The following is a 22,022-nucleotide window of genomic DNA, read 5'->3' as shown; positions in this document are numbered from 1 at the left end:
TTCATGAAGGTTAAATCTCCCTTCTTACAGATCCTTTGTAATGACCTGAAAGTGAATAATGCGACACCAAGTTTACTATATGGACCATTTATGTATTTATACATGTGATCATAACCCCCCCATCCCTATTTAGGGTTCATACAAAGGCGTAACTAGAATCTTCATGGCCCCCGGTGCAAGAAACTATGAAGGGGGCATTGCTGGGTCTACAAAAGATATCGGGCTAGAGCCCATAGCAGTGAAGTAAAGAAAGTCATACACTTGGGCGGATATATATATATATATATAGTGGTAGTGTGGTACCCCACAAGTGTATGTACCCAGCATTTTCAACCAGTTGAGGGAGCTTGCAACGTTGGGAGGAAAATTACTTTTCAGTTTCCTCATTATTTACTAAAATCTGTTTTGGGATCTGGAAACCGGAGATTTCGTAGTGATCCGGGTGGGATGAAATCCCTAGTCCTGGGTCCAGATTTTGGGATTCACCAGCACACTGACTGGTCAGGTGACTGTTGGACTATTTCTAGACACCTGACCACGGTTCTGGGCTCCACCCTCCCGAGGAGTCCAGGAAAGCAAGGGAGAAGTGTGCACGTCTGCACAGCTTTGTTTGTCAGGGCCAAAGTCTGTGGGCTGGAACAGCAAGGAAGCTGGGAAAGAGTACTGAGGTACACTAATTCTGTTATAAATTCAAGAGGGCTGAAGCAAAGCCTGAGCAGCAGAGCTGACCATAGAGCCAGGTGGCTTGGTATTTTTCGTCTATTACTGCTGTGAAATTGAAACGTGGGAATTATCGATGGACATTTTCTTTTTTCTTTTTTTTTAATAAAAGTGGGTCAAAAAGCCCTGAAATTGAGTTTCTGGTGTGGACTGGTCTCACTAGTGGGTGCTACACTTGACTTCTACAACCCCCAATATTAATATATACGTATATATATATATATATATATATATATATATATATATATTATAAAATGGTGCATATCTGAGTGCGGATCTTACATCAGGGTCCCCAGAGATCCCCCACTTACATCAGGGTCCCCAGAGTGCCCCCTCATTACATTAGTGTCCCCAGAGAACCCCCCCCCCCTTGCATCAGGGTCCCCAGAGGGCCCCCATTCCAGAGGTTTCCCTGTACCTGGCTGGTCTCTGCTGTCTGTGCACCTCCAACCCCCAGCACATCTCTGTATCCCCACCTATGGATAGGTGGGAGGCAGCGATCGGCAGCTCTATGGTGTCGACGGGCGGTGGGATCTCCCTGGGGCTTATAGTTCTCTTCCCCGGTGTATACAATGGAAAGGGGAGGGGCCTCTGACCCGAGCATGTATAAGTAAGAATGTACAAGCAGAGTAAATCACTTGTACACTGAAGACTGAAACTGATACCTGTCCCTCCCCTCTCCACTGTATACACTCGGGAAGAGAACTACAAGCCCCAGGGTGATCCCGCCACCCGTGGACACCATAGAGTTGCCGATCGCCACCCCCCCACTGCATTCTAAATGGACAGAGGTGCAGGGGGAGATGCCGGGTCTTGGGCCCCCCCCCCACAGCAGCAGAACGGCAGGGCCCAGTCGCAAGTCTGACTGCTGCAACAGTGATAGTTTCGCCACTGGGCTCATCCACAAAAGGAATAAAAAATTGATTTTTAGGCATTTCATGCTTTTTATTTTCTGCCTGTAAACACATCTCTATTCTAGCCACATATCCATGCACACATATGTGTTTATAAGCATATTAGAAGATGAGCATTTACAGGCAGAAAATAAACTCCTCAACAATGCGCTCTGAGCTTTTGGCCAGAAAACGCAATTGAAGCGCCTAAATTCTAGAACTGTTTAGCGATTGAGCGTTCATTCATTCCAATAGCCAGAATAATTTAATATTTTAGGCAATAAAAGCTGATAACACTCTAATGCCTGACATGCCTGAAAACGTGCAAAATGTGTAGGCGTGTTTTTAAGCATCTTTTTTTTCTCCTGCGAGGAGAAAAGGTGTGTAGGGGGGCTGAGAAAACACTCAGTGTGCATGAGGCCTAAATTGCTTCTTCTCAAGATAATATATTAACTCTATTAACTCACACCTATGCCTTTTTTTTTGTGCATTTTGCAGGTTGCAGAAACGCACTACAGTCCATTTAACATTGTTTCTCATGGTACATTTTCACAGCTATGCGTTTTTCAACCAGTGCTTTTTTTTGAAAGCAGACTGCATTTTGCTTGTTATAGACTTCAATGGATCTGCAGCAAAAATGCAAGTATTGCCTTTTTACAAGCGTTTTGCTTTTTTTTTTCCCTCTTAGCACACGTATATACAGTAGCTGGTCAAGGAGAAGACCAGGAAGCCAGGGCTGCCGCATCCTTAACAACCGATAAGTCTCAGCTGAATATAAAAAAAAGATGCCGTCAACAAAAAAAAACAAAAAACTGTGAGTCCCCCAAAATCCATACTAGACCCTTATTCTAGCATGCAGCCCGGCAGGTCAGGAAAGGGGGAAGACGAGTGAATGGGGGAAGGGGGAGCTCTGCTATGTTGATGGGGACAAGGACCTCTTCCCCACAACCCTGGCCAGTGGTTGTGTGGTCTGCGGGCAAGGGGTTTATAGGAATCTTGAAGCACCCTTTAACAAAGGGGCCCCCATATCCCACCCCCATATGAATGAGTATGGGGTACATAGTACAACTACCCATTCCCCAAAAAGGTGTAAAATGAATAAAGGCACTACAAGAGCTTTTGACCAGCCCTTTATTAACCAGTTGCTGACCGCCCTATAGCTCTTTTATTGCAACAGGGCAGTTGCTCTGTGCAGGTGTGTATATATACATAATCCATGCCCCCTCTGTGTTCCCAAACAGGGGCATGCACACGCTGGCCTTGGGGTGCTGTGATTCAATCCAGCATAGATCATTGTTCCAGTCCAATGGTTTTTGGATCAGCAAACAGCATGTGCTGTGTTTACAAAATGCAGGCACAGGAAATTATGTAATCTTCTCTCCTGGAGCCCTTTTTGGTTCCAGCATTGCTCTAAAAGCACTTCACTGACACCAGATCACATAGTTAGGCACAGTTAACCCCCTGAGCCACCCCCCCCCCCCCCCAACTTCTTTCACTCCCGTCAGTGTCATTAGGTACAGTGAACAGATCTTTTGCCGATCACTATATTAGTGTCTCTGGTGATGCTAGATAGCGTTAGTAGATAGAAAAACCCTTATGTATGGGGCTTTTAAAGGCAACAGGCAAACTTGCACAATGAATTGTAACTTAAAATAAATTCTTAAAATAATACAAAGTCTTTATTGTTGTTACAAATATAAAAAATCCATTACATACATAATATTAAAATGGTTATTACAGAATTACTTGGTATTTTACAGTATACTCAAATTTCCATTTGAAATCACCAAACAGGAAATTCAGATGCTGAGCACCCAATGCATTTAGAAATGTACTTTTTAGGGGTGCATAGACATTAGGAAAAGGAGTTACTTTCTTTGTAGAGATAGTTAAGCATTAGATGAATAACCAAAGTTAAAAGTAAAAAGCATCACTTCATATCACCCTCCAAGCATTACCAAAGGACAGCGTGGCTGGCGTCCGACCTCTGAATCACTGGGGTCGGGTAGATCACTTTCAAGTATCTCCCATTTCACAGGCACCAAGGATTGGCGAGTATCACTTTAAAAGGAGGAAATCTTACACCGTCTGTTTTGATTCACATATTTAAATGGAGCAGGTTTAACATAGGTTTGAGTTGTCCAAAATTATCATAATGGATGGATAAAAGAGGTAAATGGAAGAGAATCTTCCTAAGCACAAAGCATCCACTGTGCATAAATTTTACTGCATGGTCAGAGGACAAATGGGGAGATAGCATCAGTTTGCCCACCAAATATCCCCTAATAAATTTCAACCCCCTGATTGTCCCTCGGTTAATCTTTTCATTGCCCTGCCAGTGTCATTAGTACAGTGTACAGATTTTTTTTCTGATCACTGTATTAGTGTCATGGGTAGGGATGAGCCAAACACCCTTCGGTTCGCACCAGAACCTGCGAACGGACCGAAAATTCGTGCAAACTTTAGAACCCCGTTAAAGTCTAAGGGACTCTAATGTTCGAAATCAAAAGTGCTAATTTTAAAGACTAATATGCAAGTTATTGTCCTAAAAAGGGTTTGGGGGCCCGGGTCCTGCCCCAGGGGACATGTATCAATGCAAAAAAAAAAAGTTTTAAAACCGCCCATTTTTTTTTTGGGAGCAGTGATTTTAATGATGCTTAAAGTGAAAAAAAAAAGTGAAATATTCCTTTAAATATCATACCTGGGGGGGGGGGGGGTTGTGTCTATAGTATGCCTGTAAAGTGGCGCATGTTTCCTGTGCTTAGAACAGTCCCTGCACAAAATGAAATTTTTAAAGGAATAAAAGTCTAAAACTGCTTGCGGCTTTAGGCCCTATATACTCTATATATAGTGAGAAATGCGGGAAATGTGAGCTTGTTAGCTTCGCACCTGAATGCCCGCGGAGAACACAGGAGAGGAGGGGAGGGGGGGCCGAAGGGGGAGCAGATCAGCTGTGTGTTTTGTGTTCCCTAGGAGAGAGGACGAGGGAAAATTAAACGTCAGTCCCAGTGTCTCTGCACTGCTGTTACATGAGAGACATGCTCTCCACAGCCGTGCTGACCCCTCTCCAGTGTGTTTATAGACTCCCGCCGCCCATCAACATCATAGAGCTGCTGATCGTTGCCTCCTCCCAGGTGCGGGGGGGGGGGGGTACAGAGATCTGCTGGGGGCCAAGGAGTCCAGCAAGGTACAGAGAAACCTCTTTAAGGGGGGGTGACTGTCTAGGGACCCTGATGTAAGGGGGGTATCTGGGGATCCTGAAGCAAGGGGGCCCTCTGTGAACCCTGATGTCCAGTACCACCACCACCCCTCCTCCAGTGCCACCACCACCACCATGCCACCCACCTTCAGTACCACCACCACCCACCTCCAGGACCACAACCACCCCTCCTCTAGTACCACCACCACCACCCCCTCTCCAGTACCACCACCGTGCCACCCACCTTCAGTACCACCACCACCCCCTAGGACCACCGCCACCCCCCCTCCAGTACCAACGCCACCCCCTCCAGTACCACCGCCACCCCCTCCAGTACCACCACTACCCCTCCTCCAGTACCACCACCACCCCCTCTCCAGTACCACCACCATGCCACCCACCTCCAGTACCACCGCCACCCCTCTCCAGGACCACCATGCCTCTCCAGTACCATCGCCACCCTCCTCCAGTACCACCACCCACCCTCCAGTACCACTGCCACCCACCTCCAGTACCACCGCCACCCCTCTCCAGGACCGCCACTCCTCTCCAGTACCGCCATCGCCACCCACCTCCAGTACCACCACCACCCACCTCCAGTACCACCGCTACCCCTCTCCAGGACCACCATCCCCCACCAGTACCACCGCCATCCCTCTCCAGGACCACTATCCCCCTCCAGTACCACCACCGCCACCCACCTCCAGTACCACCACCAGCCCCCCTTCAGTACCACCACCACCACCCACCTCCAGTACCACCGCCAGCACCTCCAGTACCACCGCCACCCCACCCAGGACCACCATCCCCCTCCAGTACCACCGCCACCCCCCTCCAGTACCACCACCGCCACCCACCTCCAGGACCACCATCCCCCTCCAGTACCACCGCCACCCCCCTCCAGTACCACCACTGCACTGGTGACACAGGTTTCACTTGGGACACAGGCTGCACACAAATGTTTTACTTTGTTGTACAGTGGAAAAAAAATAGTATCAAAATCATGCTTTTTTTGGGGGGGGGGGGGGCCCTTCCTGATTTCTTGCATCGGGGCCCTGAGGTTTCTAGTTACACCTCTGACTGTAGGTTTGTTGTTCAGTAGAATCTGTTTGTAATTTTGAAATGGTACATTTTTAAAGTGTAGCTCCAGTCTAAAAATCTATTTTTAAGCTTTTTGGAAAACATGGGAAGGGTTACCACCCCTGTAACATTTTTTTTTTGTTTTTGCTGTTTGTGCACCTGTGAGATTTCACCTCACTTTCTGTCCCAATGAAAAATGTTTTTTGAAAATTTTGGGTTTTTAGTGAAACAAGGATTAGTGATAAAGCATCAGTGAAGAGGAGACACATTTTTTTCCCATATCAACTCTTACAGGAGAGAATTTCCCTTCCTAGGGGTAGATTTCATCTTACTTCCTGTTGTCTCCTTCTGTTTGCAAGTAGGAGATGTTTGTAAGTTGGATGTTTGAAAGTAGGGGCCTGCTATATATGCTCTGTATAAATTTGGGCCTAAGGTGTTGGTGTTGCCACAACAATGTATGCACTCAAAGTTACTCTTGGTGGGTGCTGGAATGCCCTGTTGTGAACTATTATATCAAGAATTGTAATTACATGCCATTGTTGAACAGTGGTAGAAATATTGTGCCTTTGGTGGTGGTGGTGCCACAACACTGTAAGTCCTCACAGTTACTCTTGGTGGGCGCAGAAATGGGCCCTGCGGTGAAATATTAGATCAAGAATTGTAATTACATGTCCCCGTTGAACAGGGGCATAAAAATTGGGCCTTAGGCACTGGTGCCACAATACTGCAACACCTCACAGAAACTCTAGTTGGAGGGCAGGAATGAGCCCTGCTGCAAAGTATTGCATCAAAAATTGTAATTACACGCCCCTGTTAAATAGGGGCTGAAAAATTGGGCCTTAGCCACTGGTGGCGGCGCCCAGAACCAAAAATGTTCTTACAAGCTATCAGCATAACCATTGAGGAGGAAGAGGATAGTCACTCAGCATCAGCATAGGCAGTCTTGAAGGGATCTGAAATTTGAAAAAAAAAATATTCGGTTACATCAGCATCAGGTGCTTGGTAGCTGGTGGTGATCCAAGACTGATTCATTTTTATGAAGGTCAGTCGATCAACTGAGTCGGTGGACAGGCGCACCCTGTGATCCAGCACTCCTGAATGTTCAAAAAGAACGCTGGATGCAGGACAGGCCAGTAGCTCAATTGCATACTGTACAAGCTCTGGCCAGTGATCCATCCTCAAGACCCAGTAAGCCAGAAGATTTTCGGTGGGAAAGGTCTCCAAGTCTGATCTTGCCCCTTGGTATTCCTGCACCATGTAAATCAGACGCTGGAGATGGCTGCTGGAACCGATCATACCTTGGGGCTGCAGATTAAATTGTCTGTAAGCATCGGTCAGGCGGCCGCCTTTTCCATGGCTCCTTCTGTGACTGACCAAAGCCTCAGCAACACGTTGTCCAGGACCAGGAATTTGTAACCTCCCAGTCTCCGGGAACGCATTGCACAGACCTTTCTGCAAGGCCTCCCGAAGATGTTTCTTCTGCTCCCTCTGCGATGACAAGATAAGGTCCGAAACCTTACCCTTGTAACGTGGATCAAGGAGGGTTGCCAGCCAGTAATGATCCCTCTCCTTGATCTGACGAATATGAGGATCCTTCCGCAGGCTTTGCAGGATCAGGGAGGATCAGGGAGGCCATGCAGTGTAAGTTAGCTAAGGCATTCGGTCCGGAGTCCTCTGGGTCAGTAAGGATGACATGATCCGCAGCCACCTCCTCCCAACCATGTACAAGTCCACGGGTTTCTTGGGACTGTAAATGATCCCTAAAAGACTGCTGCTGATGCTGAGTGCTAGGCCCCACCTCCATGCTGACACAATCCTCCTCCTCCTCATCCTCTTCCTGTGTGATCAGTGCCAGCAGGAACAGTCTGGATAAAGGGGGCCTTGAGAGGTAAGGAAATCTTCCCCATCCTGCCTGTGTTTTGCCTCAAGTGCCCTGTCCATTATTCCACACAGAGTGTGCTCCAACACGTGGACAAGAGGGACAGTGTCACTGATGCATGCACTGTTACTGCTCACCATCCTCTCGGTCTCCTCAAATGGTGACAGGACAGTGCATGCATCCCTGATCATGGCCCACTGGCGTGGGGAAAAAAACAAGCTCCCCTGACACTCTCCTGGTGCCATAGTCGCACAGGTACTCATTGATGGCCCTCTGCTGCGTGTGCAGCCACTGCAGCATGGTCAGTTCTGAGTTCCACCTGGTGGGCATGTCACAGATTAGGCGGTTCTTAGGCAGGTTACATTACTTTTGGAGGTCAGCCAGCCGAGCACTGGCATTATATGACCAGCAGAAATGCACACAGACTTTCCTGGCCTGCCTCAGGACATCCTGTAAGCCCGGGTACCTGCCCAAGAACTGCTGCACCACCAAGTTAAGGACGTGAGCCAAACAGGGCACATGGGTCAGTTGTCCCTGTCGGAGGGCGGAGAGGAGGTTGGTGCCATTGGCCCAAACCACCATTCCTGGCTTAAGCTGGCATGGCGTCAACCACCTCTCAGCCTGCCCCTGCAGAGCTGACAGAATCTTTGGCCCATTGTGGTTCCTGTCCCCCAAGCACACCAGCGCAAGCACCACATGGCATCTTTTTTCCTGCGTACTTCGTAGTGCGTAGCCTCTTGAACGCCTATGGAGCACCGCTGGTTCCGAGGACAAAGCACAGGAAGAGGCCATAGAAGAAGAAGAGGAGGTGGAGGAGAGAGGTGTGTCAGAATCACCAGTAGTAGCATTTTGGAGGCGTGGTGGCGAAACAACCTCCAACACTACTGCACCTTGTCCTGCATCCTTCCCAGCTGCCAGCAGAGTCACCCAATGAGCCGTAAAAGATAGGTAACGTCTCTGTCCATGCCTGCTGCACCATGAGTCAGCGGTAATATGCACCTTACCGCTGACCGCCCTGTCCAGCGAGGCCAAGATATTGCCCTCCACATGCCGGTAGAGAGTAGCCTTCCATGAGAAAAAGTAGCATTTGTGAACCTGTCACTGAGGAACCGCACATTCCACAAACTCACGGAAGGGGGCAAAGTCTACCAACTGAAAAGGCAGCAGTTGAAGGGCTAGTGATTTAGCCAAGCTAGCATTCAACCGCTGGGCATGTGGATGGATGGGAGTGAACTTCTTTTGGCGTAGCAGCAGCTGGGGCAGGTAAATTTGCCTGGTATAATCGGACGTCGGTGTAATGATAGCAGATTGCCCGCAAGTACTTGGCTGTGACACACCTAATTCTACACCTTCATTCCTCTCAGTGCAGGTTTCAGAGAGGACTGAAGGTATAGTGAGGTTGGAGATCCCAGCTGACGAGGAGCAAGGAGAAGTCTTTGTTCTTTGGTGTGGGTCTTCAAGGTACGCTTGCCAATGAACTGCATTACAGGTCGACATATGTCTGGTCAAGCTTGTGTTGCCCAAGAGGCTGATGTTTTGGCCACGTGAGATACACTTGAGACATATGTTGCAAATAGCAGTGGTGCGATCTGATGCACTCGTCTCAAAAAAGGCCCACACCAAAGAACTTTTGGAATAACGTGCAGAGGCAGCGCCCTGTACATGCGGAGCTCTGCGGTGTGATGCAGTCGGTGTGCTGCCCTTAAGCTGGCCCCTGGAGGGCATCCTACCTCATTAAAGATGTAGTGGCTCCTCCTCCCTCCCTCCTCTCTTGCATCCACGTGGAGTCAGTGACCTCATCATCACCTCCCTAATGTCTGGAGCAAACCTGGCAGTATGCTGCAGCTGGGGGAACATGACTGCCAGATTGCTGTCCTTCCTGGAGCATGTGCCCAACACTGTGCTCAAACAGTTTGGGAGACTCCTCAGGAGGACATGGTGGGGCTAGGGAAGGAGTGACTGATGCCACTGAGCCAAGGGACGAGGTCATGTTGGCAGCTGCTTTGCCAGAAAAAGTACCCTGAGCCTGGGTGAGAGAGGATCCACTCTACCAAGTCTTCGGCATTTTGCCGCTCAACACGGCTGCCAAAAAAAGGACAAACGTATCCCAAGGCCACGTGCTGATGAGGATGCACCGTGTCCACGACCAGCACTGTTGCCTCTAGACACAGAGCCTACTTGACCTCTTTTATTGGCTCGTGACTGTCTGCCTATCCTTGTTGGCCTTCCACACATACTAATGGCCTGCAGGGAGATGTAGCTGCACAAAGCTGGGACATATACTAATTATACTGCAGCTAGCAGAATCAACTGCCTGCCTGTAGTATTATTAGTATGAGAACACCAGCAAGTGGGGTAGCTTTAAGTGCACACTGTGCAGCGTACACAGTACACCAACTGTAATTACTACAGCTGCCTACAGTATAGGATCAGAAGAACACCAGCAATTGGGGTCGCTTTAAATGCACACTGTGCAGAGTACACAGAGACTAATCTAACTAAACTGAATACAGTGTGTGTGTGTGTGTTCGTGTGTGTGTGTGTGTGTGTATAATATACACCTAGGATGCATATATTTACACAATACACTCACTGCAGCTGACTCGCCTCTTGCCTGCTCTATCTAACTCAAATGAAATGAAATGACACTGCCTATCTCTCTCTCTATCAGCACGCCGGAACACACTACACAAGGCTGCCACGCAGGCGGCCTTATATAGTGTCGGGCGTGTACTAAACCCCCTAAGCCATAATTGGCCAAAGACACCCTGGTTTTGGACAATTATGGCTCGCTGTACAGACGGCGCTGTGATTGGACAAGCATGTGGGTCATAGTGCATGCTTGGCCAATCATCAGCCAGCAATGCACTGCGGTGCTCCAGTGAATTATGGGCTGTGACGCACCACTCGAATTTAGCGCAAACAGCCCATAACGTTCAGAATTCACCAAACAGGCGAACAGACGATGTTGTGGTCGAAAACGGGTTCGACTCGAACACGAAGCTCATCCCTAGTCATGGGTGATGCGTTAGCATCAGCATTAATACCAGATGGCATAAGTTTTCCCGCCACATATTCACTAATACATTTTAACCCTTTGACTGCCAGTAACACACACACATACTAACTATGCACCTCCACTTATAAGTATAGTCTGAACAGATCAATATCTTTGATCAGATCATAACTATACCAGCGTCCACCAATAGTATCAATGCAGTGTTAGCAGGATCAGCCCCGACACCTGCGTTTAGCCCCTTTGTCCCCCCCCCACCCCATGCAGAGCCAGTTGATCACTATCACTTCTGACACACAATCCTGTAGCTTTAGCATGATCAAGCCTGATTTCTGCTAGCACTAGCAGGTACATTTTTATTTATTTTTTTGTAGCAGTTCAAGCAGTTCCTGACACTAGGTACCTGTAAATTTAGTGACCAAAATGTCCAAAGAAATGTGTGCTAGTGAATAGGCCTACAGGAGTCTTAGCATATCAGATGTGATAGGAAGGGAGAAAGTGAAATTAGAAATTTACGCCTTTTATGAAAGACTGAAGGCAGCGATTGGTCCCAAAAGGCTCCCAAAAGTCTCACACATGTGGTATCCCCGTATTTAGGAGAAGCAGCAGAATATATTTTAAGATTTAATTCCACATATACCCATGGCCTGTGAGCAATAGATAATTTCAGTGACCACCTTTTATTTTATTTTTTTGTCATCTTTCAAAAACTTGTGACAAAAATAAAATATTCAATGTGCTCAACATGCCCCTTCGCAAAATCCTTGGGGTGTCTACTTTTCAAAATGGGTTATCTGGAGGGGGGGTGGTTTGTACAGCCCTGGCATTTTAGCACCACCTCAAGAAATGTGATAGGTATTCAAAGTAAAGGCTGCATAGATTATATATACCATAGTTTGTAGACGCTATAACTTTTGCGTAAACCAATCAATATACGCTTATTGCCATTTATATCGCATAAAAAAAATCCCACCAAAAGCTCTATTACTGTGAAAAAAGGAACATCAATTTTGTTGGGTACTGCGGTGCATGACTGTGTAATTACCAATTAAAGTAGTACAGTGCCGAATCGCAAAAAAGGCCTGGTCAGGAAGGGGGTAAAACCTCCAGGAGGTCAAGTGGTTAAAAAATTAATAAAACACGTCCCCCGGTGTAGATCCATTGTCCATTACGACACCTGCTGCACTGCGGGCTCCGAAAAAATAAAAAACAAATCTCTGAACCTGTCGCCTGCCTGCTCCTCTGTCCTCCGCCTTGTCATCGGGTGGCCCTGCCCTTTACCTATTTAAGAACTGTCAGACGGAGAGGCGGGAGCAGAGGTTGTTGTTGTTTGTTTGTTTGTTTTTTTTTGTTTTTTTTCCCTTCCTATTCACTTTTTACACTTTTTTTGGGTGAATAGGTAGGGGTACAACGTGATCAACCACCAACTATTCGATTTTTTTTTAAAGAGAAACCCCCCCCCCTGCAAAATGCATGAAAGCTGCATGCAAAAACACAGGCTTAAAAATGCAAACACACTGTAAAATGCGCCTGAAACCCACATCAACCGCATAGATGCTAATCTAGCAATGGCTGCTCCATGTCTTATCAGCTCAATTGCCCTTCTCTGCACTCTGCACTCTGCAGTTTTCCGATATCCTTTTTGTGAACTGGTGGCCAAAACTGAACTGCAAATTCCAGGTGAGGTCTTAGACTCGATGCACATCTATGCATGTTGTTTTTGAGTGTTTCTGCGGTGCTTACCGCGTTTTTGGACACGCGTTTTTGGACACGCGTTTTTACAGTGATTTTACCGCAATTTGCGTTTTGCATTTTTGTTGTTGTTTTTTTTTTACACTGTATCAAGAGAAAAAACTGAGTGGGCCCCCCCCCCAGGTCCATTCCTGGACCTGGGGTCTAGTATGGATTCGGAGAGGACCCTCACACCAAAATGTAAAAAAATGGCGTGAGCCCCCCCCTCCAAAATCCATACCAGACCTTTATCCGAGCATGCAGCCTGACAGGTCAGGAAAGGGAGGGGACGAGTGAGCACCCCCCCCCCGCCGAACCATACCAGGCCGCATGCCCTCAACATGGGGGGATGAGTGCTTTGGGGCAGGGGGGGCTCTGCCTCTTCCCGACAACCCTTGCCTGTGGTTGTCAGGGTCTGCGGGCGGGGGGCTTATCAGAATCTGGAAGCCCCCTTTAACAAGGGGGCCCCCAGATCCTGCCCCACCATGTGAATGAGTATGGGGTACATTGTACCCCTATCCATTCACAAAAAAAAAAGTGTGTTAAAAAATACAGACAGTTTTTGACAAGTCTTTTATTAAAAATCTTCTTCTTCTCCACTTCTTCCTCTGGTCTTCCTCCATCTTCTCCCGCATCTTCATCCTCCCGTCTTCTCCTTCTCCCCTACTTCTTCTTCCGCTCTTCTTCTGTCTTCTTTGTCTGGTGTTCTTCTTCCTCTGCCACTGCTCCAGCCGACGACCCTCCTCTGATTCTGTGTCCCACTGATCTGTTGGCACCGATGTCCTGCATTTCTTAAATAATGATGGGGACGTGGCAATCGCATTGCATCATCTGGAGGCCATGCCCCCTTGTAATGTCACGGATCCATCATGCCCCGGGTGGGGATGTCACAAGGGGGTGTGGCCTCCAAATAACGTAAGCCGATTGCCACGCCCCATAGTTAATTAAGAAATGCAGGGTATCGGTGCTGACAGATCAGCTGGACGCTGCATCGGAGGAGGGTTGACGGCGGGAGCGGCGGCAGAGGAAGAAGAACACCGGACAAAGAAGGCGGGAGAAGGAGAACATCGGAGGATGAAGACGCGGGAGAAGATGGAGGAAGACCGAAGGAAGAAGCGGAGAAGAAGAAGAAGATTTTTAATTAAAGACTTGTCAAAAACTATCTACTGTATTTTTTAACACTACCCTTTTTTTGTGAATGGGTAGGGATACAATGTACCCCATACTAATTCACATGGGGGGGGGGTGTGGGCCCGCTTGTTAAAGGGGGCTTCCAGATTCTGATAAGCTCCCTGCCCGCAGACCCTGACACCCACCCGGCAAGGGTTGTTGGGAAGAGGCCCTTGTCCCCATCAACATGGGGGCAAGGTGCTTTGGGGTGGGGGGGGCGCAGAACCCCCTTGCCCCAAAGCATCCATCCCCCATGTTGAGGGCATGAAGACTGGTATGGTTCGGGGGAGGGAGTTCGCTCGCTTGTCCCCTCCCTTTCCTGACCTGTTGGGCTGCATGCTCGGATAACGGTCTGGTATGGATTTTGGGGGGACTCCCACTCCATTTTTAAAAAATGTTGGTGTGTGGGGGTCCCTCCAAATCCATACTAGACCCAAAGACCTGGGGGGGGGGCATGCTGTTTTTTTTCCACAATTTTTTTTACATTGAGCGGGGGAAGCCAGCTGACAGCTGATGACTCATTGGTTGTTAAGGACACGGCGGCCAGCTTCCCGGCCCCCTCCTTAGTAACCAGCTATATACAGTGTAAAAAAAAGAAATAAAAAAACGCAAATTGCAGCAAAGTCATGGGAAAAAAGCAAGTACTTGCGTTTTGGATGTGGGTTCATTGAATTCTATTACATGCAAAACGCTGCATTTTGTGGGAAAAAAGTCCTCGACCCTTTCAAAAAACGCAGAGGCACAAAAACGCATTGATGTGAACATGTTCCATAGTTCCATAAAAAATTTCACTGCATTTCTCCAAAATGCATCAAAAAACGCATTAGTGTGAATCAAGCCTTACTCTTGATTGTCATACTCCTACATTATAATTACTTAGTTTTGAGAATGGGTGCCAAATGCATTATGGGACACGCTTCCCTGGACTTGTCATTAACCTGTATGCCTATGACCATATGTTTTACGCTAGATTTACATTCGGTGTTGGGGGGCAGTTAAACATGTGGTTAAGACAAGTTTTTACTGTCCCCCATCAGCTCCCTCTTAAGCTGCAAAGGCAGCAGACAGAGGTGTACCCCTGCATGGCAAAAATGACCCCCCCTGTCACGTTTGGAGGGCAGTACCAATCGTTGACACATAAGGGAACAGTGCAAAAAACAAAAATCTGTGCCCTTGTTTCTTGTCCTGTTGTCGCAAGGCAACAAATGAGGGGAAGTATTCTCAGTGGAATCAGACAGCAATGAAAAGTTCCAACCCCTCACTATTCTATCAAAAAAAATATGTTTTTTTGTAGGAGTTGAGCCTTAAATTATAGGCACTATGCAAGTGATACACAAAGTGGGGCTCTGTGAAAGCGAGAAGTGACTGTCAAAGATTTTTGGTGGGGTGTTTTCATTGCTGTAGCCCTTATTGGATATTAAAAACCAGCGGCTGGTGTGCTTTAGCTCTCCAGAAATTATTAGCAATGAAACTATACTAAGAGCCAGTTTAAACCAGGCCCACCCAGAGCACTGTTCCGGCACCATGTTTAACCACTTAACAACCGGCCCATAGCCGAATGACGGCTACAGGGCGGTTGTTTAAATCTGAGAGGCCGTCATATGACGTCCTCCCAGAATTCTGCTCTCGCGTGCCCCCCTGGGGCTGCAACTGCAGTGCCCACATCACTGCTCACCGAAATTTAACCCTTCAATTCCCTGCCAATTCTCTGCAGTACCCGCCAATTGTCTGCAATACCCGCCAATACTCTGCAGTACAAATCCAGCCAATACTCTGCAATACCCTGCCAATACTCTGCAATACCCTGCCATAAATTGCCATACCCGTAGATACCCAGCCATACTCGGTTATACCCTGCAATACCCAGCCATACTCGGTGATACCCTGCAATACCCAGCCATAGACACCCCCCCCTCCCGCCGCCCTCCGGTGCTTCTACAGATTCGCCAATACGATCAAAGCCAGAATCCTTTTTTATTTTTTTATTTCAGGCTTCCCAGCTTAGAGGTGAGATGTGGGGTCTTATTGACCCCATATCTCACTGTAAAGAGGACCTGTCATGCCATATTCCTATTACAAGGGATGTTTACAATCCTTGCAATAGGAATAAAAGTGATCAAAAAATTTATTTTTGGGGAAAAAATATAAAACTAAAATAAATAAAGTAAAATGAACAATAAAATTTTTTTTTTTTAAAGCGCCCCTGTCCCCATGTGTTCGCATGCAGAAGCGAACGCATACGTAAGTCCCGCCCACATATGAAAAACCACACATGTGAGGTATCGCTGCGAATGTTAGAGTGAGAGCAATAATTCTAGCCCTAGACATCCTCTGTAACTCAAAACATGCAACCAGTAAAAAAATGTAAAGCGTCGCCTATGGGGATTTTTAATTAGCAACGTTTGGCGTCATTCCACAAGCGTGTGCAATTTTGAAGAGTGACATGTTAGGTATCTATTTACTCGGCGTAACTTCATCTTTCACATTATGCAAAAATTGGGCTAACTTTATTGTTTTGTTTTTCCCAAAAAAAAAGCATTCGAAAAATTGCTGCGCAACGACCAGCATTGTATTCTCTAGGGTCTTCGCTAAAAAAAATATCTAATGTTTTGGGGTTCTATGTAATTTTCTAGCAAGTAAATTATGATTTTTACACGTAGGAGAGAAATGTCAGAATTGGCCTGGGTGCTCCAGAACGCCTGATGGCGCTCCCTGCATGTTGGGCCACTGTATGTGGCCACACTGTAAAAGTCTCACACATGTGGTATTGCCATACCTTTAAAGTCCACTTTAAACATTCGAGTTTTTCCATCAGAATAAACTCTGACGTTCTTTACGACTGAATTTTGCTGAAACTGACTTGTCTACAGATGATCATACTAAAGTCCGTTTGTTTAGAACGCATTGACGTACGACGGTACTAGAAAAAGGAATTTCAATAGCTGCCCTTGCATCATTTTTGGTCCATCGGAATAGCATATAGATGGGCGGTCTTCCCGATAGGATTGATTCCGTCTGACCTTTTCTGCCAGAAAGTCCGGTCGTGTGTACGTAGCATTAGACATCCAAGATGCATCAAACTGTTAGATGTATACCCAAGAGAATAAAAGTATATCTTAAGCCAAAAGGGGAGGGTTCAAACTGCTGTCAGCTTTTTACCATCTGTGTCCCATTTGGAAGATTTCCTTTAACTTCCTGTCCTGTAGACTGAACTAGAGGTGAGATGATATTTCTCCCATGTTAGGAAGGTCCCCTATTAGACAGTTGGGATGGGAACAAGCGTCCCCATTGTACGATTTTGGTGATTTTCCTCTCTATTCCTGTTCTGGGGCAACTCAAAATTTCGTATTTATCCCTCAGTTTTAACCTAATGACATTAGTTATCAAAAAAATTAGAGAGGGCAAATCTCCCTAATGGGTAAGACGGACTGCAGTAAAAACCAGACAGTGGTTCTAAACCCTCACCACGCACATTGAACTATATTCCTAATATGTTGCAGATGTCCCACTTTCTGTGGGTGTGATAGACCCTGTTGCACATCCTGGCACTTTGAACATCATTGAATTCTTGTGGGATCCCAGTAAGAGAACATCTGTTTTTATACAGGTAAGAAAAAAATACTATTTGGCCACAATGATGTCTTGAAGATCTGCTGGGCCTTGTTGGTTTTCATGAAACTGTAACATATTGTGAGACAAAGCTTTGTGTCTTTTTTTTTTTTTTTTTAGGTACATTGTATCAGTACAGAATTTACTCAGAGAAAGAATGGAGGAGAAAAGGGTGCCCCATTTCGAATTCAGGTGGATACGTACAAACCAGACTCTCATGGAAGTTTTACAGAACATCTCTACTCATGTAGTTGTCAAGTCAAAGTGTTCAAGGTGCTTATATGCAGGGCTGTATTTTTCTAAGATACTTGATGGCCAGAGCCTAGAGCAGCAGGGCCAGAGAGAAAACATTGGGCTTTTTCCGCAAAAAGGGATAGTTGGCAGTTTAAATCTATTGCACCTTCTGATTACGGCTACCTGCTCTTAAAACGAGCACTAAATAAAAAAATAAAAAAGATCTAAGTACAGTAGAATATGGTAAACATTCACTTGGAATTGTTTTAACCATTTCAGCCCTGGAAGAGTTGGCTGCTCAATGACCAGGCCATTTTTTGTGACACTGCGTTGCTTTAACTGACAATTTCGCAGTCGCGCGATGCTGTACCCAAACAAAATTGAGGTCCTTTTTTTCCCCACAAATAGAGCTTTCTTTAGGTGGTATTTGATAATCGGTTTTTATTTTTTGCTCTATAAACAAAAAGAGTGACAATTTTGAAAAAAAAAACAATACTTTTTGCTATAATAAATATCCCCATTTTTTTAAAAAAAAAAAAGCTATTTTTTTCCTCAGTTTAGGCTGATAAGTATTCTTTTACATATTTTTGGTAATAAAAATCACAATAAGAGTGTATTGATTGGTTTTGTTCAAAAGTTATAGCGTCTACAAAATAGGGGATAGATTTATGGCATTTTTTTTTTTACTAGTAATGGCATCAATCTGCGATTTTTATCGGGACTGCGACATTATGGCGGACACATTGGACACTTTTGACATATTTTTGAAACCATTGACAATTATACAGTGATCAGTGCTATAAAAATGCACTGATTACTGTGTAAATGTCACTGGCAGAGAAGGGGTTAACACTAGGGGCAGTTAAGGAGTTAACTGTGTTCCCTGACTGTGTGTTCTATCTGCGGGGGGAGGGGACTGACTATAGGAGATGACAGATCATGGTTCCTAGCTATTAGGAACTCATGATCTGCCTCTCCTCTCAGAACAGAGATTTGTGTGTTTAAACATACATGTCCCTGTTCTTCCTCTCATGCCAAAGATCGCGCACGACCACCGGCCACAAGCATCGGCAACCCCGCCATGCAGCGGGCACGCGCACCTGCTATCCCGCATAAAGGAGACAATGTACAGCTACCACAGTTTGTGGGATCGTGCTGACCTGCTGCAGTATAATGACGGCGGCTGGTCGGCAAGTGGTTAAATGAATGTAAGAAAAAAGACTGCGCTGTATACAAACCTAATGACTCTAGCTGCAACTAAAAGTGAAATACACACAAAGATAAATAAAAAAAAGGGAGCTACGCTCTCAAAGTGACATATTAACCAAATATGAATACAAACAAATATAAATAAATAAATGAAAATGATAACAAGTCCAAATAAGTGAATCAGGTGACATATATAAAGTCTTCCAGTGGACAGTGAAACCTTGAAAATTCCTCAAATGGAAAATAAACAAACAGCAAAAATTGGTGAAAAATGTATGACTTTTATAGAGGAAGTAAACTCTCCCACTCTGATGCGTCTCTTCATTTAGTCAATTATAATAAGTAATTATCAGACTATAGCCACTGTAATCCAGCCCAAATCGCTTATTACTTACTGTTTAAAGAAACTTTAAAAAAAATTGTTTCCAGGGGTTAGGCTTGTTAGTATTGTTTTCTGAGTCCACAGTGGAGTGTATTTCCGCCCTTACATTGAGCACTTCCTGTACTGTTAACCTAGCCTAGCCTAACCTAACCTAACCTAGCCTCCTTCTCAATCCAACGCTTCTAATACTAAGCAAGTAAGGAGATATCTACAAGCAGTGTTCATTAGGGTTTTTTATGCTGATTTACATGGGACAAAGTTGTGGGGGGAGGGCTTACAACCACTTTAAGGACAGACAAAGTGAATCCACCACCACAAAGGGTGCATGCTTACCAGGTGCACAAGCTTTAACACTTGTGACTAATACCCAGCCAGGGCCTTTTCCTCCTGGGACTTCAGATGTCTGGTCGAGCCATATGACGCAGTAGACCGTTAATCTTGAAGGTGGTCAGAGGCACGGCTTGTAGACCCACTCGTGATCTAAAAGAGCCCAGAAAAAAGGTAGGGAAAGTCACCAACTTTTGCTGTTTATTTTCTATTGGAGGAATTTTCAAGGTTTCACTGTCAACTGAAGGACTTTATATATGTTACATGATTCACTTATTGGGACTTGTCATAATTTTTATTCATTTATTTATATTTGTTTGTATTTATATTTGGTTAATATATCACTTTGAGAGAGCAGCTCCCTTTTTTAAATGAAGGTTTTTTTTTTTAAATACCCACTTCTTACTGGCTAAAGCAGCCATTCTCAACCAGGGTCCCTCCAGGGGTTGCTTGAACTGTAGCGAATTGACCTCCCATTTGATGCCTGCAAAGTTTTAGGGATATAACCACTTGGCAGAGTCAAGATTCTGACCAGCACTGTAAGAGGCACATTGTTTCCCAATGACTATATGCTAATATAGTCTTTGGCCATCTCCTGGACACAGCATTCAGGGTCAGCGTTTCTGTGGAGTTCTGACTGTCTAGCAACATTTAGCTGCCTCTGAACTCAGAAACCTATGAATCCTTGGCTGCCTGTGTGAATGTAGCCTTAATAACACAGTGATATTATAAAGGGAAATAATAATGCATGTACTGGCCTGCAATGAATTAAACTAAAATTTCCAGGCAAGCAAAACAAATAAATAAAAATTATTCTTTTATATCCAGGTCAACCAAGACAACTGAGAGCTTTAATGTTTCAATCTTTTTATTCAATTTTCAGAATTGCATTAAAACTTTATAATGTAATACAAAAGCGTGCAAAATGCTCTATTGACAGTAAACAAGAAGTCATCAAAGATAGCATGTTTTAAGTGTAGCAAGGTCCCGCACCTCCAAAGGCCCAAGGGTGACCTCTAGATTCAGGGACAGCTGACATCCGTCTTTGTAGAGGGGTTTGGTGAGTGTGATACAAGATGGACTAATGGGCGCAAGACACTTTTTGAATGCAGAAGAGATTTATTGTCTGTTAACAGAACTGTGGGAGAGAGGCTTAGGGCTAGGACACCCTTAAGCAGATGCAATGCTAATTGGCAGACTCCGATTTCTATAGGCAGACAGCTATACAGGGGAAGGCCTCCAGCCGGACACCACTTCTGTATAGGTAGTAGCGCTGTCTCCTATGAGAAACATATTTGTTTATAGTCCACTACCGGGTCAAACAGCCTGTGGGCCTTACATCAGGCCAACTTTGTACCTTCAGCAGAGGGGTCAAGCAGGACAGCACCCACCCACCCAACCACCGAGGAAAGCTATAGACATAAAAATGGAATTGTAACAAACATAGTGACAATAGGTGAGTATAGCCTCAAGTTACCAGTGATTAGAAATGAAATACAAGTGCCATCATTCATGGTTCATAATGGAGAGAGGTTGGTTGGTATAGAAATGCCTGGGCAGCTGCTCACACTGACCCTCAAACACTTTTAACCAACAAGGCAACAGATTTGGACTATACCAGTACTAGGTAATTAACAAAACAAACTAGTTAAAATTAGTACAATTTAATAAAGGCAAAGGAGAACAATTACAGACAAAAGTACATTAAAATATACTCATATGTACACCACAATTCATGAATTCCTAACGGGTCAGTCCAGAGAAAATTTCAGAGGAAAGGGAATGTACGGAGTTTCCTCTACTAGTTTCGCAGGGGAGCCCGCTTCATCAGGAGGAGGATGATCTATGAAAAAATTTTACATTTAATAAATCATACAAAAAAAGACCACAATATCATCGAAAGGGTTAATTTACAATATACAAACATTTTTATGAAAAATAAGGAGATCAGCTCACCCCCATAATAGAAACAGGGTGCAGACAGGAGGACCAGTTATTTCCCCTGGTGGCGGACATGGGGGATTGGTTACAGATAAGTGATAACAGAGAAGGGGAGGAACCAAAACTGAAAAAGGGGGGAATAAAAAAAAAGGGGGGAGACAAGGGTATAGGGAGAGAACGGGGGGAAAAGGAAAGAAAAGAGGGGGGGGGGGAAAGCGAGGAATGATAGGGGAAAAAAACTAGAGTGAAAGAGGTATCTTCACTATCTTCCCTTCCCTCTTTCACTCTCGTTTTTTTCCGCCTATCATTCCTCGCTTTCCCCTTCCTTTTTCCCTTGTCCCCCCCCCCCTTTTTCAGTTTTGGTTCCTCCCCTTCTCTGTTATCACGTTCACTTATTGGTGTTTGGCCACCTAGTTACATCATGTTGTAAAACTTTATCGATACAGCATGTGTACACCATTACTTTTAATAAAGAGTTATTTTTTTTCAATTAGAGCTTGTCCAACCAATCCCCCATGTCCGCCACCAGGGGAAATAACTGGTCCTCCTTTCTGCACCCTGTTTCTATTATGGGGGTGAGCTGATCTCCTTATTTTTCATAAAAATGTTTGTATATTGTAAATGAACCCTTT

At 45.5% G+C, this 22,022-nt stretch overlaps 1 protein-coding gene and 1 long non-coding RNA gene across 3 annotated transcripts in view; one reads left to right on the top strand and one right to left on the bottom strand.

The window, feature by feature from the left end:
- The window catches only part of LOC143935532 (uncharacterized), a 65,315-nt gene extending 45,743 nt beyond the window's left edge, over nt 1-19,572 (bottom strand). Inside the window, exon 1 of the long non-coding RNA XR_013263553.1 lies at nt 19,456-19,572. This is a non-coding gene — a long non-coding RNA (uncharacterized LOC143935532). The remainder of the gene's footprint in view (nt 1-19,455) is intronic.
- Nucleotides 1-22,022, top strand: part of LOC143935528 (transcription factor CP2-like protein 1) — a 416,417-nt gene that overhangs the window by 227,679 nt on the left and 166,716 nt on the right. For both annotated transcript variants that reach the window (XM_077459472.1, XM_077459470.1), the window contains exons 5-6: nt 17,189-17,295; nt 17,418-17,570. In XM_077459472.1, the coding sequence (XP_077315598.1) occupies nt 17,189-17,295; nt 17,418-17,570 (260 nt within the window). The remainder of the gene's footprint in view (nt 1-17,188; nt 17,296-17,417; nt 17,571-22,022) is intronic.

The sequence above is a fragment of the Lithobates pipiens genome, unplaced genomic scaffold (assembly GCF_037356315.1).
Source record: "Lithobates pipiens isolate NorthernLeopardFrog02 unplaced genomic scaffold, aLitPip1_a1.2 Scaffold_28, whole genome shotgun sequence".
NCBI lineage: Eukaryota > Metazoa > Chordata > Amphibia > Anura > Ranidae > Lithobates > Lithobates pipiens.
Note: the sequence above shows the minus strand (reverse complement) of the source record. Positions and strands in the feature narration are given on the sequence as shown.